The 22,169-nt window shown below is 46.0% G+C and overlaps 1 protein-coding gene across 3 annotated transcripts; it reads right to left on the bottom strand.

Moving 5' to 3' along the window:
* Positions 1-734: 734 nt before the first annotated feature.
* On the bottom strand, positions 735-21,955 carry col4a3 (collagen, type IV, alpha 3). 3 transcript variants are annotated; one of them, XR_013779968.1, is made up of 52 exons: positions 20,983-21,366; positions 18,562-18,618; positions 17,248-17,337; positions 16,572-16,616; positions 16,388-16,432; positions 16,184-16,246; positions 15,808-15,861; positions 15,635-15,661; positions 15,181-15,255; positions 15,024-15,086; positions 14,896-14,931; positions 14,564-14,611; positions 14,338-14,412; positions 14,223-14,267; positions 14,059-14,121; positions 13,897-13,941; positions 13,654-13,707; positions 13,525-13,566; positions 13,333-13,414; positions 13,201-13,236; positions 12,633-12,797; positions 12,095-12,187; positions 11,641-11,736; positions 11,304-11,374; positions 10,844-11,032; positions 10,399-10,567; positions 10,192-10,284; positions 9,958-10,062; positions 9,780-9,874; positions 9,373-9,523; positions 8,697-8,810; positions 8,408-8,575; positions 7,868-7,957; positions 7,646-7,780; positions 7,458-7,556; positions 7,216-7,305; positions 6,585-6,724; positions 6,075-6,201; positions 5,606-5,686; positions 5,384-5,485; positions 5,227-5,274; positions 4,957-5,142; positions 4,454-4,584; positions 4,044-4,116; positions 3,739-3,810; positions 3,494-3,619; positions 3,257-3,355; positions 2,717-3,107; positions 2,478-2,592; positions 1,895-2,067; positions 1,372-1,717; positions 735-1,129 (listed from the first exon to the last, which is right to left on the bottom strand). XR_013779968.1 is itself a non-coding variant. In XM_079354030.1 (52 exons), the coding sequence occupies exons 2-52, from the start codon at positions 21,070-21,072 to the stop codon at positions 1,636-1,638; spliced, it is 5,004 nt and encodes a 1,667-aa protein (XP_079210156.1). In that variant the 5' UTR covers positions 21,073-21,262; positions 21,849-21,955; the 3' UTR covers positions 735-1,635. The 3 variants fall into 3 exon arrangements, 2 of the variants coding, with proteins under 2 accessions (XP_079210156.1, XP_079210155.1); XM_079354030.1 differs by adding an exon at positions 21,849-21,955 and having other exon boundaries at positions 735-1,717; positions 20,983-21,262; XM_079354029.1 differs by having other exon boundaries at positions 735-1,717.
* Between the last annotated feature and the right edge of the window lie 214 nt (positions 21,956-22,169).

A 22,169-nucleotide genomic window follows, 5' to 3' on the forward strand; every position in this document is an offset into this window, starting at 1 on the left:
TAATAAAAGTTCATCCTGATCGTTTGCTTCATGCAGGTCACATGATCAGCTGCTGCACAATCAAACTTCTGATTTTATGAATTTACTAAAACGTTTGCTCGCTAGCTTGTTGAACGCAGGGAAAGAGAGAAAAACGCTTTTTGGGCCTAACGGCGTCACGTGACGCGGCGGCACCAGGTAAACTGCCACCATGTTGAATGGGTGTGTATCTGACAGCCTCCAGTGGACACTCGAGGAACTGCAGCTTTGTAAATAAAGTCGTGTCACATCCTCGGCGTGTGAGTGACGCTCTTCTTCCTCTGACAGTGAACAAAAAGTAAACTTCCTCCTGATCATTTCCAGGTGCTAATAATCAACGGTTGCCGTGGTTACACATTAACAGTGAGCATGCGTTACCATGGAGCAGTTGGAAAGTGCACACATACACACACATGGAGGGGGGGAGGGGGAGGGGGTGGGGGTTGATGACATCACTCTTCCTTGTGAGGTTTTTGTTTCCACGCTGAGTCACAAACAGGAAGTCACTTCACTGTCTTCACTTTAAACTCGACGCCACGACCTCAAGAACATTTATCGTTTAGCCACACAGGAGGTCGCCGCTCGCTTTAAATTATTTATATTAATTATATGAAATCAGCGTTTAGATCAACGCTCACAGAAGCCGTCTCTCCCTGTTTAAACACACACACACACACACACACACACACACACACACACACAGTGATTTATGTAAAACGTCTTTATTCAGCCTAACTTGAATCATATTCACAGAAAACACCGCGCGGTGCGAATCAACTCTCAGGATCAGAATATTTACATCAGAGCGTCTTTCCATCGTTCGCTGTGAACACTCTGATTCATGTTTACACTGAATATAAAGAGAAAAATGAGCCAAATCGACTACAAGACCCAGAGTGCATTGCGGTGAAATCTTTCACTTACAGAGCTCCCATCTCATGTGTTCTCTCGTAGCTCCATCTGGTGGCCGACGGAGAAACTACAGCTTTTTCTTTTTTTCTTTTCTTCGGCTCTGCCCTCGTGTGGCGGCTGCAGGTACTGCAGCTCATGTGTGGTTTTAATTCACTGTTACCTTCCATGAGTTCAGTTAATTCCTCATATTAATTCATTTCTATATATTTCATCTTCCCTACAGTTTCATCTGGTTTGCATGGACACATCTTTACGATCTTAATTAAATTAAAATTGTATTTTAATGACGTAGGCGTAACGACCAGCCCCCCCATGGAGGGTTTCTGCAGCAGCTCAGTGTTCAGGTCGTTCAGAGCAGAAAACTTCATTGAATATATTTTGTGTTTAATGTCTTTTACGTCTTCCTGTTAATGTTCATCATGTTTTAAATGTTTATCACACTGTAAAGCAGCGTATGTATGAACGCTGCGTCCACTGTTAGCACATCCATGACTCACAGGAATATGAACAAACCTACATCTGTGTAAAAACACCTAAAGTAGATGTTTCGTGCTGATGGTTAAGCACGCCGCCCTCTGATTGGACGCCTCTGTAACACAGTGTCTCCATGCTTGATATCTGAAGGTCGTTGTCGTAACGTGAAGCAGCACCGTCGTCCTCAGTAGTATTCTTATTTACAGTCAGTCGCTCCAGCAGCGTCGGCGTTCACAGCCTCTTCATACACACACGACAGCGGCCAATCAGACTGCCTGGAAATTCTCCCGCATCCGTCTGAGGCTTCGGTTTACTGCGGGGGGCGAGCAACAGGAGAGAGAGAGAGAACATCACTAACACAAGCAGGTAGGTTTATATCAAACCTGGGAGCAGTTTTTAACCATCGTCATCTGTTGTTTATGTGGGCGTGTAGAAGGTGTCCTTTAAACTGAGTCCAGGACCTGACTGGACCCTGACAGGTGCACAGTACCTGAACATGTCGTTGGGGTTGAGAGCAGCCAGCCAGTAGCTGTACGAGTCGGTGTAGTAGTTGCAGGTTCCTCGGCCGTGACACTCAATGAAGGGAATCTTCCGGAAGTTTTCCAGACACGATCCGGGAGAGGCCAGAGGCTGACCGGATCCCTCCGCCCCGACTCCTGTTTCCTGCAGACCAACAGCACCAACAGCCACGGTCAGAACCTCCAGCGCTTAAACTACAGAGCGATGAGGACGGGCCGGACGCCGAGCACTTTAAATCCGTGTTCACAGGTTCATTCAAAGTGAGCGCTCAGCAGCCGACGAGCACACTTCCTCAAATCTCTCTAACTGCTTTCAACTCAGTCTATCAGCTGCCTATACAGAACTCTTGAAACTTAAAATGATCTTTGAAACAGAAACAGGAATCACTGATGACAAACAGGGCGGTCTGAGATAGACCACCTCTCACAGTCCGTCACATCTGAAGTGGCCTGTTGTTCAGTTTTTGTTTAAAGGTCTTTGCGGAGAACTTTGTAAACCCTGACTACAAACACTCTTCATCCACTCTGATACCGGACCAGTCTTACTGAGCTCACCATGACGAAGGAGTACCCGAACCAGAGCGGGTCCCAGCCTGACGGACAGTTTGGGATCAAGCTGGTCTGACTGTGGACGGCGATCACGTTGGCTCTGGCTTCACAGACGGTGCAGCTTTAAACAGAAATAATCACATGCATCACACCTGAGATTGTACGATGACTCCTTTACACACACATAAACAAATCCTGTTAATTAGGTGTGTGTGTGTGTGTGTGTGTGTGTGTGTGTGTGTTACCGGCTGATGTAGTTCTTCAGTGAGTCCCCGGAGATGAAGGGCATGCTACTCGGCAGTGTTTCGTCAGTGGACAGCCAGTAGGAGTAGTCGTTGCGTGCGGCGTAGCGACAGGTCCTGTCGGTGCCGCAGAACAAGAAGGGCATGGTGGTGAAACGAGGGAGACAACTCCCTAAGGTACCCAGGTCCTGTCCGTGAGCTCGGTTGTTCCCGTTGATGAACAGCAGTGAGTATCCGATGTAGACTTGAGCTGATCCTGCAGGGCATTCTGGGATGAAGAGTTCCTGGCTGTGTCTTGTAAACAGGAAGCCGTCGTGCTCCGGGGCCTCTCTGATGGAACCCGGCCAACCTCGAGGACCCTTAGCGCCAACCGGACCTCGGAAACCTTCGGGACCTGTGAACACAGAGTCAAGCTGTCATCGTCCGGCAGGATCACATGAAATATTCAAGAAATGAACCAAAGCCAGGAAACAGAAAGAGATCTCCACAGGAGTTTGTTGAGTAACATTTCAGTATCAGGTCAAACAGGATCTCATTTCTTACCTTTTCCTCCAGGGAATCCTGGTTCTCCCTGATCTCCCTTCAGTCCAAGTCCACCATCCACTCCTTGTTTTCCTGCCCTGCCCTGGGTGCCCTTACAGCCTGAAGCCAAAAAACACAGAACATGGGGCACAAGAACTTACCACTAGGCCACCTGCACTATGCAAATCCAGTTTTTCAGAAGTTCCTGTTGGTCCAAAGCGATGCTGTGTTTCTATCTAATAAGGCCTCCAGACTCACCTGGACCTCCAGGCTTCCCTCTGGACCCCGGTGGACCTATTTGTCCTGGGAGTCCCTGTTCTCCGGGCATGCCTTGGTCTCCTGGTAACAGCACCACTTCCCTGGTTACGTCCTTCCCACTCTCACCTGTGGGGGGCGACATTCAGGGTAAGTATTCATGAAGGACATCACAGGAAGCAGCACTCTGTCAGATTTATACTTCACAGACGGTTTTCTACTTGATATTCTGCAGTCCAATGAGTTACCTCTCCTCCCAGGTGGTCCTAGAGGTCCTCGTAAGCCCACGCCTCCTGGAGGTCCTTCCTCCCCCTTTAGACCTGAAACACACAAATGAAACCTGAGGATGAAGCCCTTTGTTAAACTGTCCTATCAAAACAGTCCAGAAAGGGTCGGGGTTACTGTGTTTGGTTTCATGCTCTGCAGAGACAACAAAGATGGTCGTCAATAAAAAGACTTTGGATCTTCACAGGATGACCGTGGACTCATGCCTGATGAACGTCTATGCTTGTTGCACTCGTCTGTGTACTTGTTCACAGACTTCAGTTCTTACCGATGGGTCCTGGTACACCTGTGCACCCCATCTGGCCTTTCTGTCCAGGTGGTCCAGGTGGTCTGTCTTCACCCTGTCAATTAAACAACAGTACTAAATATTCTCTCTCAGGTTATGATAGGGTTAATCAAGTGTATTTAACCTCGGCTCTGTTTTCAAAAAACTATTTTGGGATAATAATGACTAATAAAGAGTAATAAAATACACAGTCCACTGAAAGACTCTGAGTTTTATTCTGAGCGTACAGTTGTAGTAAGGATTCCTGCAGACCAAAACAGCAGCCAATGGGCTCCTTTGAAATAAACATTCAGGGATTAACCAATGAAGTTTGAATGATAAAATGGATACCGGGAGCCTAAAGAGTCAGTCAAACATTTGAATAAATATGAATAATTATGTGATGAACTGACCCGCCTGCCTTGTTGTCCAGGTTCACCAAGAAAACCAGGTGGTCCTGAGTTTCCTGTTGCTCCTTTGTTTCCCTTTTCTCCTTTAAAACCAGGACCTGGAGGACCTGGAGGACCCCGGCAGCCATTCGAACCTGAGGACAGAAATGTGATTATTTAACAAAATGTAACGAGTGAACCAAAGTAATGGACACATTAAAAGGTTGACCTGACAGTGGCACAATGTAAAACATCAGAGGATCACCAAAGTCACAGGACTCAAAAGAATCCATCCAAAGAGTTGACTGACTGACATTCCTGGAACCATGACGAGCTTGACTACAGCTCCAAAGATTTTCAAGTAACAATACGATCATGTAATGAATATATCTATCTTCTATTAAATCAGCAACTATCAACCTTAACTTTGAGTCCTTCATGTAGAAATGTAGCTTTCCTTAAAGTGGTTCCCTGGTGAAAGAAGTTGGATTGTGAGCCTTCACAGGACACCTCAACGGCCTCATTACCTTTGGGTCCTCGTCCTCCTGTGAATCCACTTTCTCCTTTGGCTCCTTCAATGCAAACTCCCTCCTTGCCAGGACAACCAGCTGGACCAGGGGGTCCAGGAGGACCAGTACAACCTGGATCTCCTTCAAGACCACGGGGACCAGGAGGCCCACAGGGGCCAGGTGGACCCTGCTCCCCAGCACACCCTGAGGAGACCAGAGGAAATGTTTCATTGATTATTCTTGAGGTATGATATTCATCTCAACACATTTAAACACATGAAGACTCACCAGGTGGACCTTTCTTTCCCTCCAGGCCCTGGGGCCCGATCCCAGGAGCTGTTGAAAATAATCAGGAGAAGAACAGCCCAGTACCAGGCTCGGTTATGAACAAAAACACTCACACATGTCACTGTCAAACCAGATAAAATCCATCAGGGTCTCTTACCTCCCATGGCTCCTTTTTCTCCAGGAGGTCCAGGTATCCCATCCTGTCCCTGGTTTCCTCTGAGACCAGCTGGACCAGGATCTCCAGGAGGCCCTCTGTTTCCTGAAAATGAAGATAATCACCATGAATGAGGACAGTCATCAGACAGTTGGAAGCAGTCAGACATCAGTGACCACCAGATGAAAGTTCAGGACTCGATAGGAGTGAACTGAGAAGACATACCTGTGAGGCCTGTGGGTCCTGGAGGGCCAGTATTTCCAGGAGGTCCTTCACGGCTCTTTTCACCAGGAGCCCCCGGAGGACCTGAGACAGACAGATAAAGAGAGCTAGTCTCTGGTGACTGTTCACCCTCAGAAATCAAAGAGCTGCCGTGACCTCAGCTCAGCGTTGAACACTAATAAACTCTTTTGGCTTGTTTTGGATCTTTTTCAGAGACAAAGTTACTCTGAGCTGGGAAAAAGCTGACTGACACAGTAAGTGGTGTGTTATCTGAGGAGCAGACAGATGTATATATATATATATATATATATATATATATATATATATATATATATATATATATATATATATGCTAACAGCATCTCTGGCTACAGCTCAGACTTTTGATTGTCCAATGTTTTTCTATCCCAGGATACAAAATGTTCAGGTTCTAAAAAGATGAAGAGAAACTTTGAGAAACTTTGAATCAGACCTCTGCATCCTGCTGGTCCTTTCTCCCCTTTAGGACCACAGGGACCACATACTCCTGTGGGACCAGGGATTCCCAAGTCCCCTGGGGTCCCCTTTGGGCCTTCAGGACCAGGACACCCTGCATTCCCCTAGGAATGAAAAGGAAGCAAATGAAGCTAAGAGAGGCTTTGTGGTTTGAGAAAAATGAAATCCTTTTCAGACCATTTCAGCTTATTGAGAGAGAAATAAAGACAGACGATGAATCACATAAAGCAGAACATCATCTGCATACGGTGATTACAGCACAGGGGTTAAAGCACTGTAACATCATCTTTTACATTCATTATAACAGGCGGGTGTATAGCGATAACATTACACAGATCCCTTTAATACCTCCAACATTATCTGCTGGACAGTTTAGGATTCCTTTGTCAGTAATCTCCCACCTTAACCTGTTCAGACGTTCTCCAATAACATTGGAGAACGGGGATACGGGGAGGAACATCTGTGTTTCTCTGAGAACATGTGATACCTTCTCTCCTGGAAATCCTTTGGATCCTGGTCCAGGCGGGCTTGGTTCTCCGTTAGGGCCTTTTGACCCTTCTGGTCCTGGTTCTCCATTTAAACCGGGTGATCCACATGGTCCTGTAGATCCTTTCTCACCTTTGCAGCCTGGACAGAAACACCCGGACATCTTGCTACTGTTCAAGGGTTTCTGTGCTGCAGACCTAAGTCTAACGTTCGCACAGATTTAAAAGTATTTAAATACGTTTTTAAAAGAATTAACTGTTTGATCACTTCAGAAAATAAGATGGTCAAGTGCATCTGAATAAATCCACTGCACCATTCAATCCCTGAACTGAAGTGAACATGAACTGGAATAAAAAAAAATCAACCAGAACAATGTTAATAGATTCAACTCGTTAAGACACCATGAAGACTCTGAAAACACCAAATATCACATCAGGTGAAGCAGCGTTCACATTAAAAGCAGCTGTTGGCAGAGAGGCATTGTAGCTTATTATTCAAAGAGCTGTCTAGAGACCAGCAGGGGACGTGGACTTGCTCCAGTAGTCTGTGAATTAAAGCTTGTGTCCTCAGCTCTGTCTCTGAGCCTTTTTCAAATGTTTGAAGTGATCCAGTTTGTGTGAGGCGGACATTACCTGGAGTCCCCATCACTCCTGGGGCACCAGTAAGTCCAAGAGGACCAGGAAGACCGTTCTGTCCATTACTGCCGGGTTCTCCTGTCGGTCCTGTCAGGCACAAACAGACATCGATCACATACTGAGGAAAAGACTCGTCTGTGAAAAACAATCTCAGCACTCCAAACTAAAACGTCTCTTTCAGGTTCTCAGTCTGACACTTGAAGATTAGATTCAGCCAGGTTCAGGTCAGTTCTGCTCACCCTGTGGTCCGGGGTTTCCAGATCTACCATCGCTTCCATCTGGGCCCGGAGGGCCCGTGGGGCCCCTCTCTCCCTTCAAACCAGTGAAACCTTGGGGCCCTGATGGAGACAACAGAAGTCTAAATGACATCAGAACACGGAGGAAAATTTTGGAAAGGCTCAGCTGAGGGTCAGTCCTGCAGCAGTACCAGCTTCTCCTGGCTCTCCAGGGTCTCCGTAGACCACCACAGACGTTTGGATTCCTTTTGGTCCTGGTGCTCCCCGGTCTCCTTGAGGCCCGACAGGCCCCTGAGGACCCTCAACCCCATCCACACCGTCCTCACCTGAGAGCCGGACAGGTCACAGACTGTTAGATGACTGATTGGCTGGTCACTGACTGATTGATTGATTGAATGATTGATTGATGAAACCTTTCGGTCCTATTCGACCGGTCTCTCCTGGTTTTCCATCCTCCCCTGGACTCCCAGGCGCTCCAGGAGGTCCCACGTCCCCTCTGATACCTACAACACACATGGGTATTACTTAACTTTGTGAGCACAACACATTGACTGTTCACACACTGGGTGGATTCTAACTCTACTCTGGGATGGACAAACAGGGTCACATTCTGAAAGATGTTAGCATGCTAACATTGGCTAACTCACTGAGTACAGCTGATGCTGAGGGAGATTCTGATTGGATGATTTCAGGGCAGAAACAAAGAACTGTTAAGAGTGCAAAGGCTGCTGGTTGAGAGGGTGAAAGTAGAGACACACCCTCCGTTGTGATATTTATCAAATGTTAACAATATTCAAAGATAATATTGAGATTTATTCTGACTCTTGTTTGTGGTTCCAGGGTGGTGCTGTGGATATTAATAATCATAGTTTTTATCATTGATCAATGATTAAACTGTTTTATAAATATGGACACATAAAGCAGTGAGAGCAGGTGTGGACACGCCTCCTTACCTGGACTTCCTTGCTCTCCATCGGACCCCCTCAAGCCCTTCAGTCCAACTTCTCCTGCTGGCCCTGGAGCTCCATCAAACCCTGGGGCCCCATATGGCCCTTGAGAGCCAAGGGCTCCGACGCCTGGCAGCCCAGGGTCGCCCTTGGAACCCTTTGTGCCCCGGTACCCTGTAGATAAAATGCAGTGAGACCGAGAGAAGCCAGGGGTCGGATTTATACTTCTTACACTTTACTGGTGACTCCTGGAGCATGATGGGAACTCTACTGTCAGCAGCTGTGAGGTCGGTACCTGTGAATCCAATGACACCCATAAATCCACGCTCTCCTTCAGGACCGGGGGCTCCAGGGAAACACTCTCCAACAGGACCGACAGGACCCTGTATACCATCCAGACCTCTACGACCTGAAAGCCACATAGATTTCATTTGTGTGTTGACATTCACTGTTGTTGTTGTTGTTGTCTCTTGGATTGATTTATTCAGGCAGATTCTTGGCAGACGGGATCTTACTCCCCCCCCCCCCACACACACACACACACATAAGTACTATTTCAGTCAGGAATACTCTCCTCATGGTTTTAAACATTTATTGTACTTCTGGTGTGTACTGTTGGTTCCACTCTCAGCAGGATCAGTGCAGCTTGTAAACCTTTCAGTTCTCTCATGGGGACATGCAGAACACAACCTGAACATACATCTTGCAGACATAACAAGCAAACGATTCATCCAAGAATATAAAGTGTGCTGACTGAAGCTGGTGGAGGGAGGATTTCACCGTAGAGTGGATGTGATGCAAGAGGAGGGAAAGGCAGGATGGTTTAAATCAGCTGCCTTGTTGTCAGAGTATGAAGACGATTAGTTGGCATTGGGGCGGTCCTCAGATCAACTGATGGCCACTTGCAGGCAGGACTACCACATTCCACCTGAACTAACGCGTGGCTCCATTACAGCAGGTCTCCGGTTTACCTTTTGGTCCTGAAGGTCCATCTTGTCCTGGAGCCCCTGGAGCCCCAGTTGACCCTTGAAGTCCAGGGTCTCCTTGTGGCCCCACTGTGCCATCTTCTCCTAGGGGGCCTGAGCGACCCTGCTGACCTGGAAAACCAATCCCCCTGTCCCCCTGTGAGCAGAGACCACAAAGAAGATTGTAAACCACCAAACCTAGACCGCTGAAAGGACAGGACTTGTTATCATCTAACTCCAAACAGGAAGTAGATTGACCTGTTTATGCAGAACGCTCTGGGTATTTGTAACAGTCAGAGTCCAAGTCCATGAACATTTACATTGCAGTTATGTTGAGCTACAGTTAATATTACTTTGATCCATTTCATCTAAACTGGACTAAAGATCGATCTCGCTCTTTCAGTCCACATTACCTTGGAGCCTGGCATCCCTGGGGGGCCTGATGGTCCTGCTCGTCCCTTAATACCAAGACTTGGTAAACCTGGTCCTCCTGGAACACCCTTGTTTCCTGGTCCAGACCAAAAAATATATAATGCTATTAATGATGTTTAATTTCTTTGTAACCTTCTAAAAACTATTCATAGACCTGACCTTTGACCCCTGGGAAGCCTGGAGGCCCCTGGACTGAAAATCCTTTATCTCCTGTTTCTCCCTTTGGACCAGTAAATCCTGGAACACCATGAGGTCCCGTCACACCTGAGAGCAGTAGAAACAACAGGTGAGTCAGCAGGTAAACATGCAGGTGTCCAGATAAGCTCAACCAGAGACAACTCTGAATAAAGAATATGTGCTTTATGTGAATAAAGTCACATAAAGCTGTCCCACCCTCAGGGCCGGGGTTTCCTGGAAGACCTTTCTCTCCTTTTTGTCCTGGCTGTCCGGGATACGTCTTGATTTCACCCGGAGAACCTTTCTCTCCTGAACAGAAAGACAGATTCATTTTGAGACACGTGTACTGTGCCGTCTTCATTTTCTTCCTGCTCTGGGACACTTGATAGACTTGAAACCAACCTGCAGTTCTGACTATCTCACCTGGTTTTCCAGGATCTCCTCGTGGTCCCAGAACTCCAACATTGCCTTTCGGACCCGGTGGTCCTGGAGCCCCTATCCCAGGTGGTCCTGGAGGTCCTACCTGCCCTAACAGCCCTGTGGTTCCAGTTTCACCCAATGGGCCCCTCTCACCTTTTTCCCCCAGAGGACCCTGAAGGCAGCACCACAGAGAAACAACAGAACATCATCTACGTATTAGACAAGTTTAAACTCGTTGTGGATCTCTCTGGTCTTTGCTTAATAAGCTAGTGCTAGTAATAGCCATCAACACATCCTTTGCTCTTCTCTCAAGCCCCCCCCCCCTTTTAATATGGTCACTTCTGGCTCAAAAACAAGATAACAGCAGCAACAAGATTATATCAACCCCCAACACAAAAAAGCCACCCTGGACTGGTGACAGATGTTCCCAGTCGTATCTAATACTCACCGGGTCTCCTTTCTGTCCCAGAGCACCTTTTGGTCCTGTAGCTCCTGGAACTCCATCAGCCCCCTCAATACCTGGTGGTCCTGGCTCCCCAGGCTCCCCATCCTCACCACTCTGCCCCACCCTCCACATGATTCCAGGTTCACCGACAGGTCCTGCAGAGCCCTGGAGGCCAGGGCTACCAAAGGGGCCCTGGGGGAAACCATCATTTGTTAATTATATTTAAGAGAAGATCAAACTGAAGCATATTCTGAACTTTTGAAATGTGTTATGCTTGTACTCATCTACTATCTACAGCAGTATTAATAATCTCTCTATGAGATGGGATTAAAACAGAACAACACTGTACTATAGATACACAGCTGTGATATAGTGGACAGGTTAGTGCAGAGAGGGCACAAGTAATTCAGAACCAAACACAAAACCTGTATGAGACATAGAAACATTGATTAAGTGAGCTGACCTGTGAACCAGGTGGTCCTCCAATACCTATGACTCCGTTGTTACCTTTGGGTCCAGGGACACCAGCAGAACCTGGACACAGAATGACATCACAGAGGACACAGGTGAGTGTAGATTAGCTGCTGTCTGCTGGTCTGGACACTGCAGGGTGCAGGGGAACCTGTACTCAATTTATTCTAATCCCTGATTACCTTTAGACCGTTTCCTTGACTTCAAAACAACTTAAAGAAAATGAAGAACTTTGACTTTATAACAGAACTTCATAAATGAGAAGAAGTCTGTCATCTAGCTGTTCCGCTGCTGATCCAGGGATCAATGTCTCAGACAAACAGTTTTACCTGGCAGTCCGTCTTCCCCTGGCTCTCCTGGTCTACCTGGAGGTGCAGGAGGGCCTGGTATAGGAGAGCAGCTAAAGCACAGGTCCCCCTTCTCACCTGAAAAACACCAATCAATCAGTTGTTATAGTGAACACCACAATGTGTCGAAGCGTATTGTATCGTTTTGTTTTGCTTTCTAAGTATATTTATACGATATGCGGACATCTTGGCTCCTCACAGGCATGTTTACTCAAAGAGCAACTTCCGGACACAAAGCAATGCAAAGAGATTGACAGAGGCATTGTGTTCTTTACAATCCCATTTCAAACCTTCATAGGAAATCTACAGTTTAAACCTTTGGAGTGGTTACTGTATGATCTCAGTCAGAGTGTAGATTCATGACCTCTCTGTGCTTCTGTATCATTCATGTCCTGTCATGTAACATCCTAATAATCCTTTTCTCCAGCACACTCACCCGTCTCCCCTTCTTCCCCTCTGATTCCAGGAAATCCCGTCAGGCCCTTCAGACCTTTAGCTCCAGGAGGACCAACATCTCCCGGCAGGAAATCTGATAGAAGACGAGAGTGAAATCAGACGGAGTTGGATCTGTTGTTAGACAGTTGGTAGCATCTGTTCCAATCATTGTCAGTGTGTCATTGTGAGCATACTCAGATCAGTGTGACAAAACAGGTTTGAACTTGGTATATACTTTAAAACATTTCTCTCAACTTCCTCTTGCTTTCCTGTTTAATGGGATTTCTGCCATTATTCTTTAGGCCTTCATTTTTAATCTTCAAAGAGTTTCTTAAAAAGATAAGGGGCCCGATGATGCCTCCCTGAGGGACTCCACAACTATTAAAAAAACGCAGAACAGAAGGTCTTCTGGTTGTAATTTGTTCACATTTTCCTAAATTTTGTAAATGTTTAATAAAATGTTTCCAACATTGCTCAGAATACAGAGTGAAGAGCAAGTTAAAGTCTCATACCATTTAACACACGAGGCAGAACATCACCTGGTATTCCAGGTTCTCCTGGTTCACCATCAATGCCAACACCTCCTGGGACACCGTTCTTCCCTGGGGGTCCTATGATGAAGGGTCCTGGCTCTCCTGGATCTCCTTTTGTTCCAGTTGAGCCTTGTGGCCCTTGGGGACCCGGTGGACCAGTGGGAGCCAGGCCTCAAGAGAGGAAGAGCAATCTTTCTTCAAAGTTGGTTTATAATTGGCAAATACAGTCTAGGTAAGATTTGCCTAAATATGTTTGTAACCGTCATTCTTTGACTAAATTGGAATTAACCAATTGTGTTAGTCTAGTGTCAGCACATTCATCTGCTCCTTCAGGTATGTGCATAGGAGATATACTGTAACTTAAGAAAATCCTGAATGCAGCATTACTTCTTATTGCAAAACAATACAATGTTCCAGTCCTTCTGAACTCTTTGATAAGTGTTGACAAAGGGTCCAGAGGGACCCCAATGTGGCACCCTCATCCTTTATAAAATGACCACAAAGACCAGTCCAATAAAATACATTACATATAATAAACTCTGACGATTAGCCCTCAACAACAGTTTGAGCGTACCTGGCTCGCCCTGCAGTCCTGGAAACCCAATTATTCCTAAAACAGGACAAGAACAGAAGATTCTTAGTTAAATAAGTTACAAATAATGAAAAGATGAATGCCTTTAACTCCTCATGTTGATGTGTATCCAACCTTGTTGCCCGGGGAATCCCGGGGGTCCACGAGTCCCCAGTGCCCCAGGCTGGCCCTTCAGGAATCTGTAACTCCAGACTGTCTGATGAACGAACAACACAAACACATGTCACACATCCACTGTTTGCTCCGGTTTTTTTTTTGGTTTTTTTTCTGAAACTGGCCTTCCTTCCTGATTTGCTTCAGACTCACCTCTCCTGGGAGACCTGGAAAACCCAGATCACCTGTCTCACCCTACAGAGCACACATTAAAGACAAATGATAATGCAGCACTGAGTGTCATACTGCAGTAAAACAACGTTTACCTGACATGGTACTCACCCTGGCTCCTTCAATACCTGGAGGGCCAAGATACCCCCGATCCCCTGGGTCTCCCTGCAGACACGAAGCCCAGAATCAGTGATCACTCTTTACAGTCTTTACAACTTTACTGTGCTGACATCATCTGACTGGCCAGGAACAGGAACACTGTTTAGATCCTGCTTCAGCTTGTACATTCAATGAAGCACATTGATAAGCTAATATCAGACAGTTTTATTAAGTCATGCTAATTTAGCGTATTACCGGTAATCCAAGCTCTCCGATCACGCCATCCTTTCCAGGTTTACCCTGAAACACAAAACCAGACATCAGACCCGGACCTGGTCCCAATCAAAACCACCTGATGCAATAAAATTATAAATTTCTGATTCTTCTCATAGATGCATTTTATTGTAGTTTTCTTACAAGTGTGCCCGGATCTCCTTGCTCGCCCTTCTGCCCTTTAACCCCGAGTTTCCCTGGCACACCCTGCAGAAGAAAACAAACGCACACTTTGATGAGCCGGAGTCAATCCCAGCAATCATCGTTAAGGTCTTCTGTGTCAGACTGTCAGATAAGTTTGAACTCACAAAAGGTCCACGACAGCCTTTCTCTCCGACTTCCCCTGGTTCCCCCTGAAACAGGACAACCTAAAGTCACTCATGGGAGTCAAACTGGGGAACGGACACACAAACACGGACAGACCTTCAGCTCTGTGGGTCCCTCTATATACAGCTTGATTCCTTTCTGTCCAGGGATCCCAGGTGGGCCGCGGTTACCCTGGAAACCAAATAAATCTGATGATAGTGATGATGAGGATGAGGATGAAGATGACGGTGGTGACAGGGGTTAGAAACATTTACATTCCTGTTATAAATATTTATAATCTATGAATTCACTTCAGAAAAGAAATCCAGATCAGTGAGCTCACCCTCTGTCCTCGGGGACCAGGTATCACTGGACTAGGACCCTCCTGACCCTGAAACCAAAACATCATCAGGACCAAATACACAGACTGAGGTCACAGGAAACTTACCTGCACTGACAAGATACCCGAGCAAGAAAGATCCTTCCTGCTGAAATGAAGTTGTTAACTTAGAAGCAGAGACGATAGATTCTGCACACAGACGGTGACTTGTGAAAAGAAGATATTAGCTTGAAGCAAGTATGATATTCAGTAAACCATGAACCTCTACAAAACAAACTGTTAATTAACTGCTAAACAAAGCCAACTATTTTCAGATCAGCCTGTAAGTCACTGACCTTCTCTCCAGGCAGACCCGGCAACCCTGAGCTTCCCTGAATAAAAAGAAAAGAATCATCATACATCAAACCATTTCATATTCCTTAAACCTGTAAATAAAGTTGAACAGTTCAGGTCTGAGGCGTACAGGAAGTCCAGCAGATCCAGGTGGTCCTGGCAGACCTGGTACACCTGGATTTCCATTCGGCCCCTGCAACACAAACAGCCAATCAGAATTCACTTGAAACCAGCAAATCAAAAGTCTAACAATACATTTATAACTTTTTATGAATAAATGAGCTCACATTTATTCCATCTGGTCCTTGTGGTCCTGGTGCTCCCTTGATTTCCCTACTTGTTGGGAAGTAGTATGTGTGTCCCTGAAAACAGAAACAGAGAAAGAAGCCTCAGAAATAAACACTGTGGCGCTGCTGGAGAGAAAAGGCAACATTATAAGAAGAAGACGAGGCAGGAGATTCAATAAAAGTGATTTATATGAGGAGTGACGTTTCTAATTTTACAATCATCCCTATAAAAGCTTCTGAAATGTTCCTACGGGGTTTCCTTGATAGACCATGGTTTTATTAAGCGGAACATGTTTTCCTGTTAGCATTATTTGTATCCAGCTGCTGTGCTATGTCTTACATAATAAAAGCTAAAATATGTCACATAAATAAATGAGCATAAATGATGTCTAAAACCTTTAACAAAGTATTCCAGGTTAATAAAGACAGTTTGTGTTCAGGTGTGTCCTCTTACCTTTGGGCCTCGCAGTCCGGGTCGACCCTGAATCACAATGACAGAAAAAGCTTTATTACTTCTTAGAATTAGGGTTGCCAAAGTTTATTAACTAGCAGCATTACTCCCTTCTTCACTGTCAGTCAAAGAGAAAGTCTCCATTGTGTCCAATCAAAGACAAAGGTAGGACTTACTGGGATTCCAACAGATCCAGGATCCCCGGAGTACCCTGGGTAACCAACATCCCCCTTTAAGACAACAATCAGCACATCAGCCACTGTTCAACTGTTTGATTGAATGAGTGACCAGAGGCAAAGCACAGGTGCTAACAGGAAGTAACCAGAGGCAGAGCACAGGTGCTAACAGGAAGTGACCAGAGGCAGAGCACAGGTGCTAACAGGAAGTAACCAGAGGCAGAGCACAGGTGCTAACAGGAAGTGACCAGAGGCAGAGCACAGGTGCTAACAGGAAGTGACCAGAGGCAGAGCACAGGTGCTGACAGGAAGTGACCAGAGGCAGAGCACAGGTGCAGACCCAATGAGGACCCAGTGTGCAAGAAATGAGATCTACCTTTGTCCCGTTGCATCCTGGGAGTCCTGGTCGGCCGAGGGGTCCTTCATGTCCAGGGAGTCCCTAATGAAACAGAAATGCTGTATAGTGGTAAATCTGTCCATAGAGTCAGACCTGAGTATTCTGTCTAAATTAGCATTAAATTATTTCCATTCTGAGTACAGAATGTCGATCTAAACTGAGTCATGTGTTCACGCTTCTTACAGGAAGTCCTGGAGATCCTGGGAAACCTGGTTTTCCTGAAAGACCCTGGAAATAAAAAAGAGTCTGTGACTGGCTGTACAGATTTCCATGATGACTTCATGTGTTTCCAGTCAATATATTAATATATATATGCACAACTTCTGCTGAATTAAGTCTCTGGTGTTGTTGTAGTTTTCTGTCTTACTCGTGAACCTTTCAGTCCTGGAGTCCCTCCAGGTCCTGGATCCCCCTGAGAACAAAAGACAGTCAATTTAAAATCTCACAAACTCTGATGAGAGCAGCAGTAAAGATCAAACAGCGCCCTCTTCAGGTTGATGGAGGGTGGAGGTTATGGCTGTGGGTCTTTCCACTGGAGACAGCAGAATGACATTTTTTTCTCTGTTTTGTGTCTTTACAGCAGCAGTAATCACCCGCTGTCTGCTCGGTCGGATTTATTCAGACGAAATCTGAATCCTTCTGAAGTCATCATTTCATCAAGTAAGCTCTAAAGGAACCAAAGTTCCTCTCAGTTTGTCCAGGAAGATAAAAAACACAACTGATCGGCTGTTTCACTAAAAACAGAAGTCAGCAGCTGACAGCTAACAGCTAAAAGCTAGCTAACTTGAGCATCATGTTCTCCTTCTCTCTGCTCCGTCTCAAGGTCAGATCCTGGAATCATATCTCTGATGGAGTCCAGAAACAAACATTTCCAGTTTTTACAGGCATCTAAAGTGATCACAGATAATCCAAGAAAGACAGTCAGATAAAACATGTCTATGTAAGTTCTTGTTGTCTGTTTTGGTGGTGGAGGTTTAAGACTGAAACAAACAAAATATTGATAATAAAAACATGCGAGCCGTGTTCAGTTTTAAGGTTGTTACCTTGTCTCCAGGTAAGCCCTGGTAGCCCTCGTATCCAGGGTAACCAATCACCCCAGGAAGCCCATCGTATCCAAGGTAACCAGGTTCACCCTGCAGAAGATAAAAACAGAGGAGGGTCTCACGACATGTAAAAGAGATCAGATCACCTGGTGTCCACACTCAGGTGATGTCAGGTGCACATACATCCTGGCTGTGGTCCAGGTGCATTCAGGCTCCGAAGCGAAAAACACGGTCGTTTCATGTTCAGCAGAGAGGAACCGGCCTTTATTCTGCTGCTGAAAACAACGGAGATCACAGAGTTCATACCTGGGTGGTCTCAGACGGCACACCTGGGATACACCGCACAAAGATTTCAGACTCCACCGCATGTTTTGGTTTTCAAACATGTTTTTTTGTTGTTGACATTTGTGTGATTTTTCTCCTCTCTGTTTTATTGGCGTCTGCGTTTTAGATTTTCAAACTCGTTGTAGTTTTTGCTGTTAACATTCTGTTTTTGGAAGTGTGTGCACGTCACATGAAACATACATGAATAAAATCACTGTCTCGTTTACAGATCAGAACATTAGAGTCATTTTAGACTCTGAGTCTGGTAAACACAATCAGCAGAATCACCTGTTAAAAGTTGTCTGCAGTGACAGCAGGACACCACTGGAGGGCAGCAGACGAGGAACACAAACTGTCCTCACCGTCCACCATCTTCTCTCAGACGACAGGTGACTCTAATATCATCAAACGTAAGACCGACTGTAGTCATTCCGAAACCCGAGTACACCTGAGCCCCTCCAGAGAGGGGGCGTGGTCAGACAGCTCATTTACATATTTAAAGCTACAGACACAGAAACAGCCTGTTCTGAAATAGAGGGGTTTATAGACATGATCAGATACAGGATCAGCGTGGATTTTTTATAGTAAAGGTCGACGGTGACATCGCCTCATGTTACCTCAAAGACCAAAGTCCACAGTCAATCCCCACATTCTCTCTGCCAGCGGGTGGGCGTAGTCCGTTATTGTGATATGAGAAGATCATTTTCACACCGCAGACACAAACTAATTGTTTTATAAGTCACATACTCATCGAGAATAACGTCTGATAAAAAGTTAAAAATGGCGCTGGAGACGACTCAAGGGACTTTGAACCTGTGTCGAGAGATGGAGATGAATAAAACCTCTGAACAGCTCATCAGAGCGCTTCCTCCCACCAGCTACGCTAACGCTGAAATAAAACAGTTTTGTGTCTTTGATTTGAATGCAGGCAGCATCTGTATGAACATGTCTGACTGCGGTCTCACCTGTAGCATGTTGAGTTGTGCTCACCTTTTGGCCTTTGACGCCGTCACAGTGACAGAGGGACTTCCCGCTGCAGTGACAGACCTGCAGAGTGAGGGGACAACAAAGCAGGAGTTTCATGTATTGAAGCAAACAGTTTGATAGCAGGACACTTTCTGTGACATGATTACAGAAGCTGTTTCTTCAGTCAGGTGGTTAATGTACGGAGCCCCTGAAGGGACAAAACTGTGAAGTTCATATCGGGCTGAACCCGGCGTCAGACTTCGACTGCGGCGTGTTTTTTTACGATATCTTTATCAGTCGGACATTTTTCCGTGGGTTTAAACCCAAACACCTTCATGTATCCTACAGGTGTAACAGTCCTTCCTGTGTGATAACCTGAACCTGCAGACACTCCGATTCACAGACAGCCTGATGAAGGTCTGATGTCGTCTTATCTTCATTCCTGTCTCACATCCCAAAGGACGCCTGATGCCCAGACACGTCCCACAGCAGGGCATGCTGGGTAATGTTCTACAATTGGTTAACAGACAGGTTTCACACAAACCTGCAGCGTCTGAACTAAACTCATCTCTCAGGTTCCTCGTCCTCATGACCTTAAAAGACGTCTCTGTGAAGGTCCAAAATAAAAAAGGACAGCTGCAGTTCCTCCAGTGTCCACTAGAGTCTGTCTCCTGCAGTGAGTCAGTCTCCATAGAGCTCTATGTTAAAATGTCCATCTTTACAGCTGCAGTTCCTCCAGTGTCCACTAGAGTCTGTCTCCTGCAGTGAGTCAGTCTCCATAGAGCTCTATGTTAAAATGTCCAACTTTACAGCTGCAGTTCCTCCAGTGTCCACTAGAGTCTGTCTCCTGCAGTGAGTCAGTCTCCATAGAGCTCTATGTTAAAAGTCATTTTAACTTAAAGCTCTTTTACTCTGAAGGTCACACACACACATTCACACACTGATGGTCGAGGCCGCTGTGTGACCTGTGTGACCTGTGTGACCTGTGTGACCTTCAGAAGGATCTGATCCCATTCATACACACTTAAAAGCAGCGGGAGCAACAACTGGTCACTGTTCATCAGCTTCAGTCAGGACGATGACTTCTTTTATCTCAGCAGATCAGATAAGTGTGTTTCTGTGTGTGTGTGTGTGTGTGTGTGTGTGTGTGTGTGTGTGTGTACGTGTGTGTGTGTGCGTGTGTGCATTTGGGTCAGTAATAACATCAGATCAGGACAAAAGGCCAAAACCTAAAACAGACAAACTAAAACAACAGACAGAGACCAGACTGTCTGACTGACTGCACACACACACACACACACACACACACACACACACACTCACACACACACACACACACACACACACACACACACACACTCACACACATAGATGGACACACGGACAGCTTTTATTTCCTGTCTGACATTCTCATTACATTCTTTTATTTCCGCAGAAACAAGCAGGCAGAAATGTTGGGATCAAGCTGCTGATAAAACACGAACAGCTGCTGACCACGACGCCATGTTTCACCTGACCACGACGCCATGTTTCACCTGACCACGACGCCATGTTTCACCTGACCACGACGCCATGTTTCACCTGACCACGACGCCATGTTTCACCTGACAGACCACGACGCCATGTTTCACCTGACCACGACGCCATGTTTCACCTGACAGACCACGACGCCATGTTTCACCTGACCACGACGCCATGTTTCACCTGACCACGACGCCATGTTTCACCTGACCACGACGCCATGTTTCACGTCCTGTTCAGATGGAGACGATCAGCCAGCGTGAGAACAAAGCTGAAGTATGAGGACATGAACGTAGCTAACAGGCGTGGTCAGGTGACGCACAGTGTTAACCACACCTGGACGGGTGGACCTTGTATCCGCTCAGCATTTCTGCATTCTTCTTTTAAAACCATAAAAGATCACGACACAGAGAGACAGAGATCAATGTGATCGAGCATGTTAGAAAAAAAAACTTCAAAGTTAATGTGGAAAAATGAAGAAGCGCTACAACATGCAGTTCCTGGAGTGTCCACTAGAGGGTGGGCGCAGAAGCACAGGAAGTCACATACACCGAGTCCACCTCTCAGCCTGTTGTTGAAAGTTCAGTTCTGTCAGTTCTGCTGCTGTAATAAAATGAACCTCAAATAAACGATGTCTGACCCGAGAATAAATCTGTCCTGTTGACTGATATCTGACATTAAGGGGGGGGGGGGACTTACCTGCAGGACACCATTCATAGTAAATATAACTATAATGGTCTTTTTAATAATAAGATACTGATGCAGGTGTAACACTGTCACTGAGACACACACCTGTCCCTCTGTTGCCATGGTGACAGACTGTGAGACAGCAGCTGAGTGATTGCAATAAAGTCACCTTTGCTTGTCACTCACCTGTTCACCTGCTCTCTGACATTAAGGCACCTGTGGGGTGTGTTCACTCACCCTCTCGGCGTGTCCCTGGGCGGCGGAGCAGCACAGCAGCAGAGCCAGCAGCGACACGATGCTCCGCCTCGGGCCGCCCGGAGCCTCCATTCAGACGGACACAGAGCTGCAGAGTCCCCGCTGATCACACGGAGCCGCAGGCTGACCCCCGCGCGGCTCTCCTCGGCTCGGCTCGGCTCGGGGACCCTCTAGCCTGCTCGGCTTTGTTCGGCTCACTACGGTTCGGTTCAGCCCAGATGGGGGTCCTTGCATCTGGTTGTGTCGGGGTCACATCAACCTGCTGCGGGATGGAGAGAGAGAGAGAGAAGAAGAAGAGAGAGAGACAATCCACATAAGAGTCAAACACACATCAACCCGCGCGAGACTTCCACTTTAACTCTTCAAAATAAAAGCATCCCACTTCACATGTCTGCAGCTTATAGAAACAAGCTGATGCTTTGTTCCAGTGACGTCATTTTACACTTGAACAACAAGGAGCAGATATTAAGGCCATGTTGGCTCACTGCTGTCTGCTGAGGATGCTTCAATAATCCAACTCTGTTAAACTTTGTAAACTCTCATTATAATCTGATTTATTCAAACATTTCACTCACATCAACACATACTGTCAACATTTCATCATCATATACATTTTACATACTTCAACAGTTTCAAATAGACTACGGAAGCCCGCAGCAGACAAACATCCATATATTTTATTTATGTCCTCCAGATCTCATAAAGTTTATCTTTCAATCTTTGACAACATGAACATGAAACCCAAAGTGTCCCTACAACAAAAGAAATCCACCCGTCACTGCACTAACATTCATTAACGACACAGCTGTAACAGTGAGTCAGTAAAAATACAACTAGCTGATGCTAACACTGCAGCGTGCTGCAAAAACAGCCAATCAGAGAAAGCTGAGGAGTTTTAATGTTGGTCCTCCGGGAAGGTGACCCGGGTTGGGTCCAGAATGTGGTTCTTTTCCTGCATGTCTATATAAATGATTTATGCGTGACCCTCTACATTGATTTGGTTCATATAAAGTTTGATTTGAATATTTCTCATTGTTCTCCAGCTTCCTTTTGAGTCTTTATTGTGTTATTTTTCTCGTTTCATGAAAGTTATGATTTTCTTTTTTTATGTGATCAATCCATCTAAAGAAAAGCTTTTTTTTCTTTCGTTAACATTTGTCCTAAACATT

Source organism: Symphodus melops (genome assembly GCF_947650265.1).
Source record: "Symphodus melops genome assembly, chromosome: 10".
Taxonomy (NCBI): domain Eukaryota; kingdom Metazoa; phylum Chordata; class Actinopteri; order Labriformes; family Labridae; genus Symphodus; species Symphodus melops.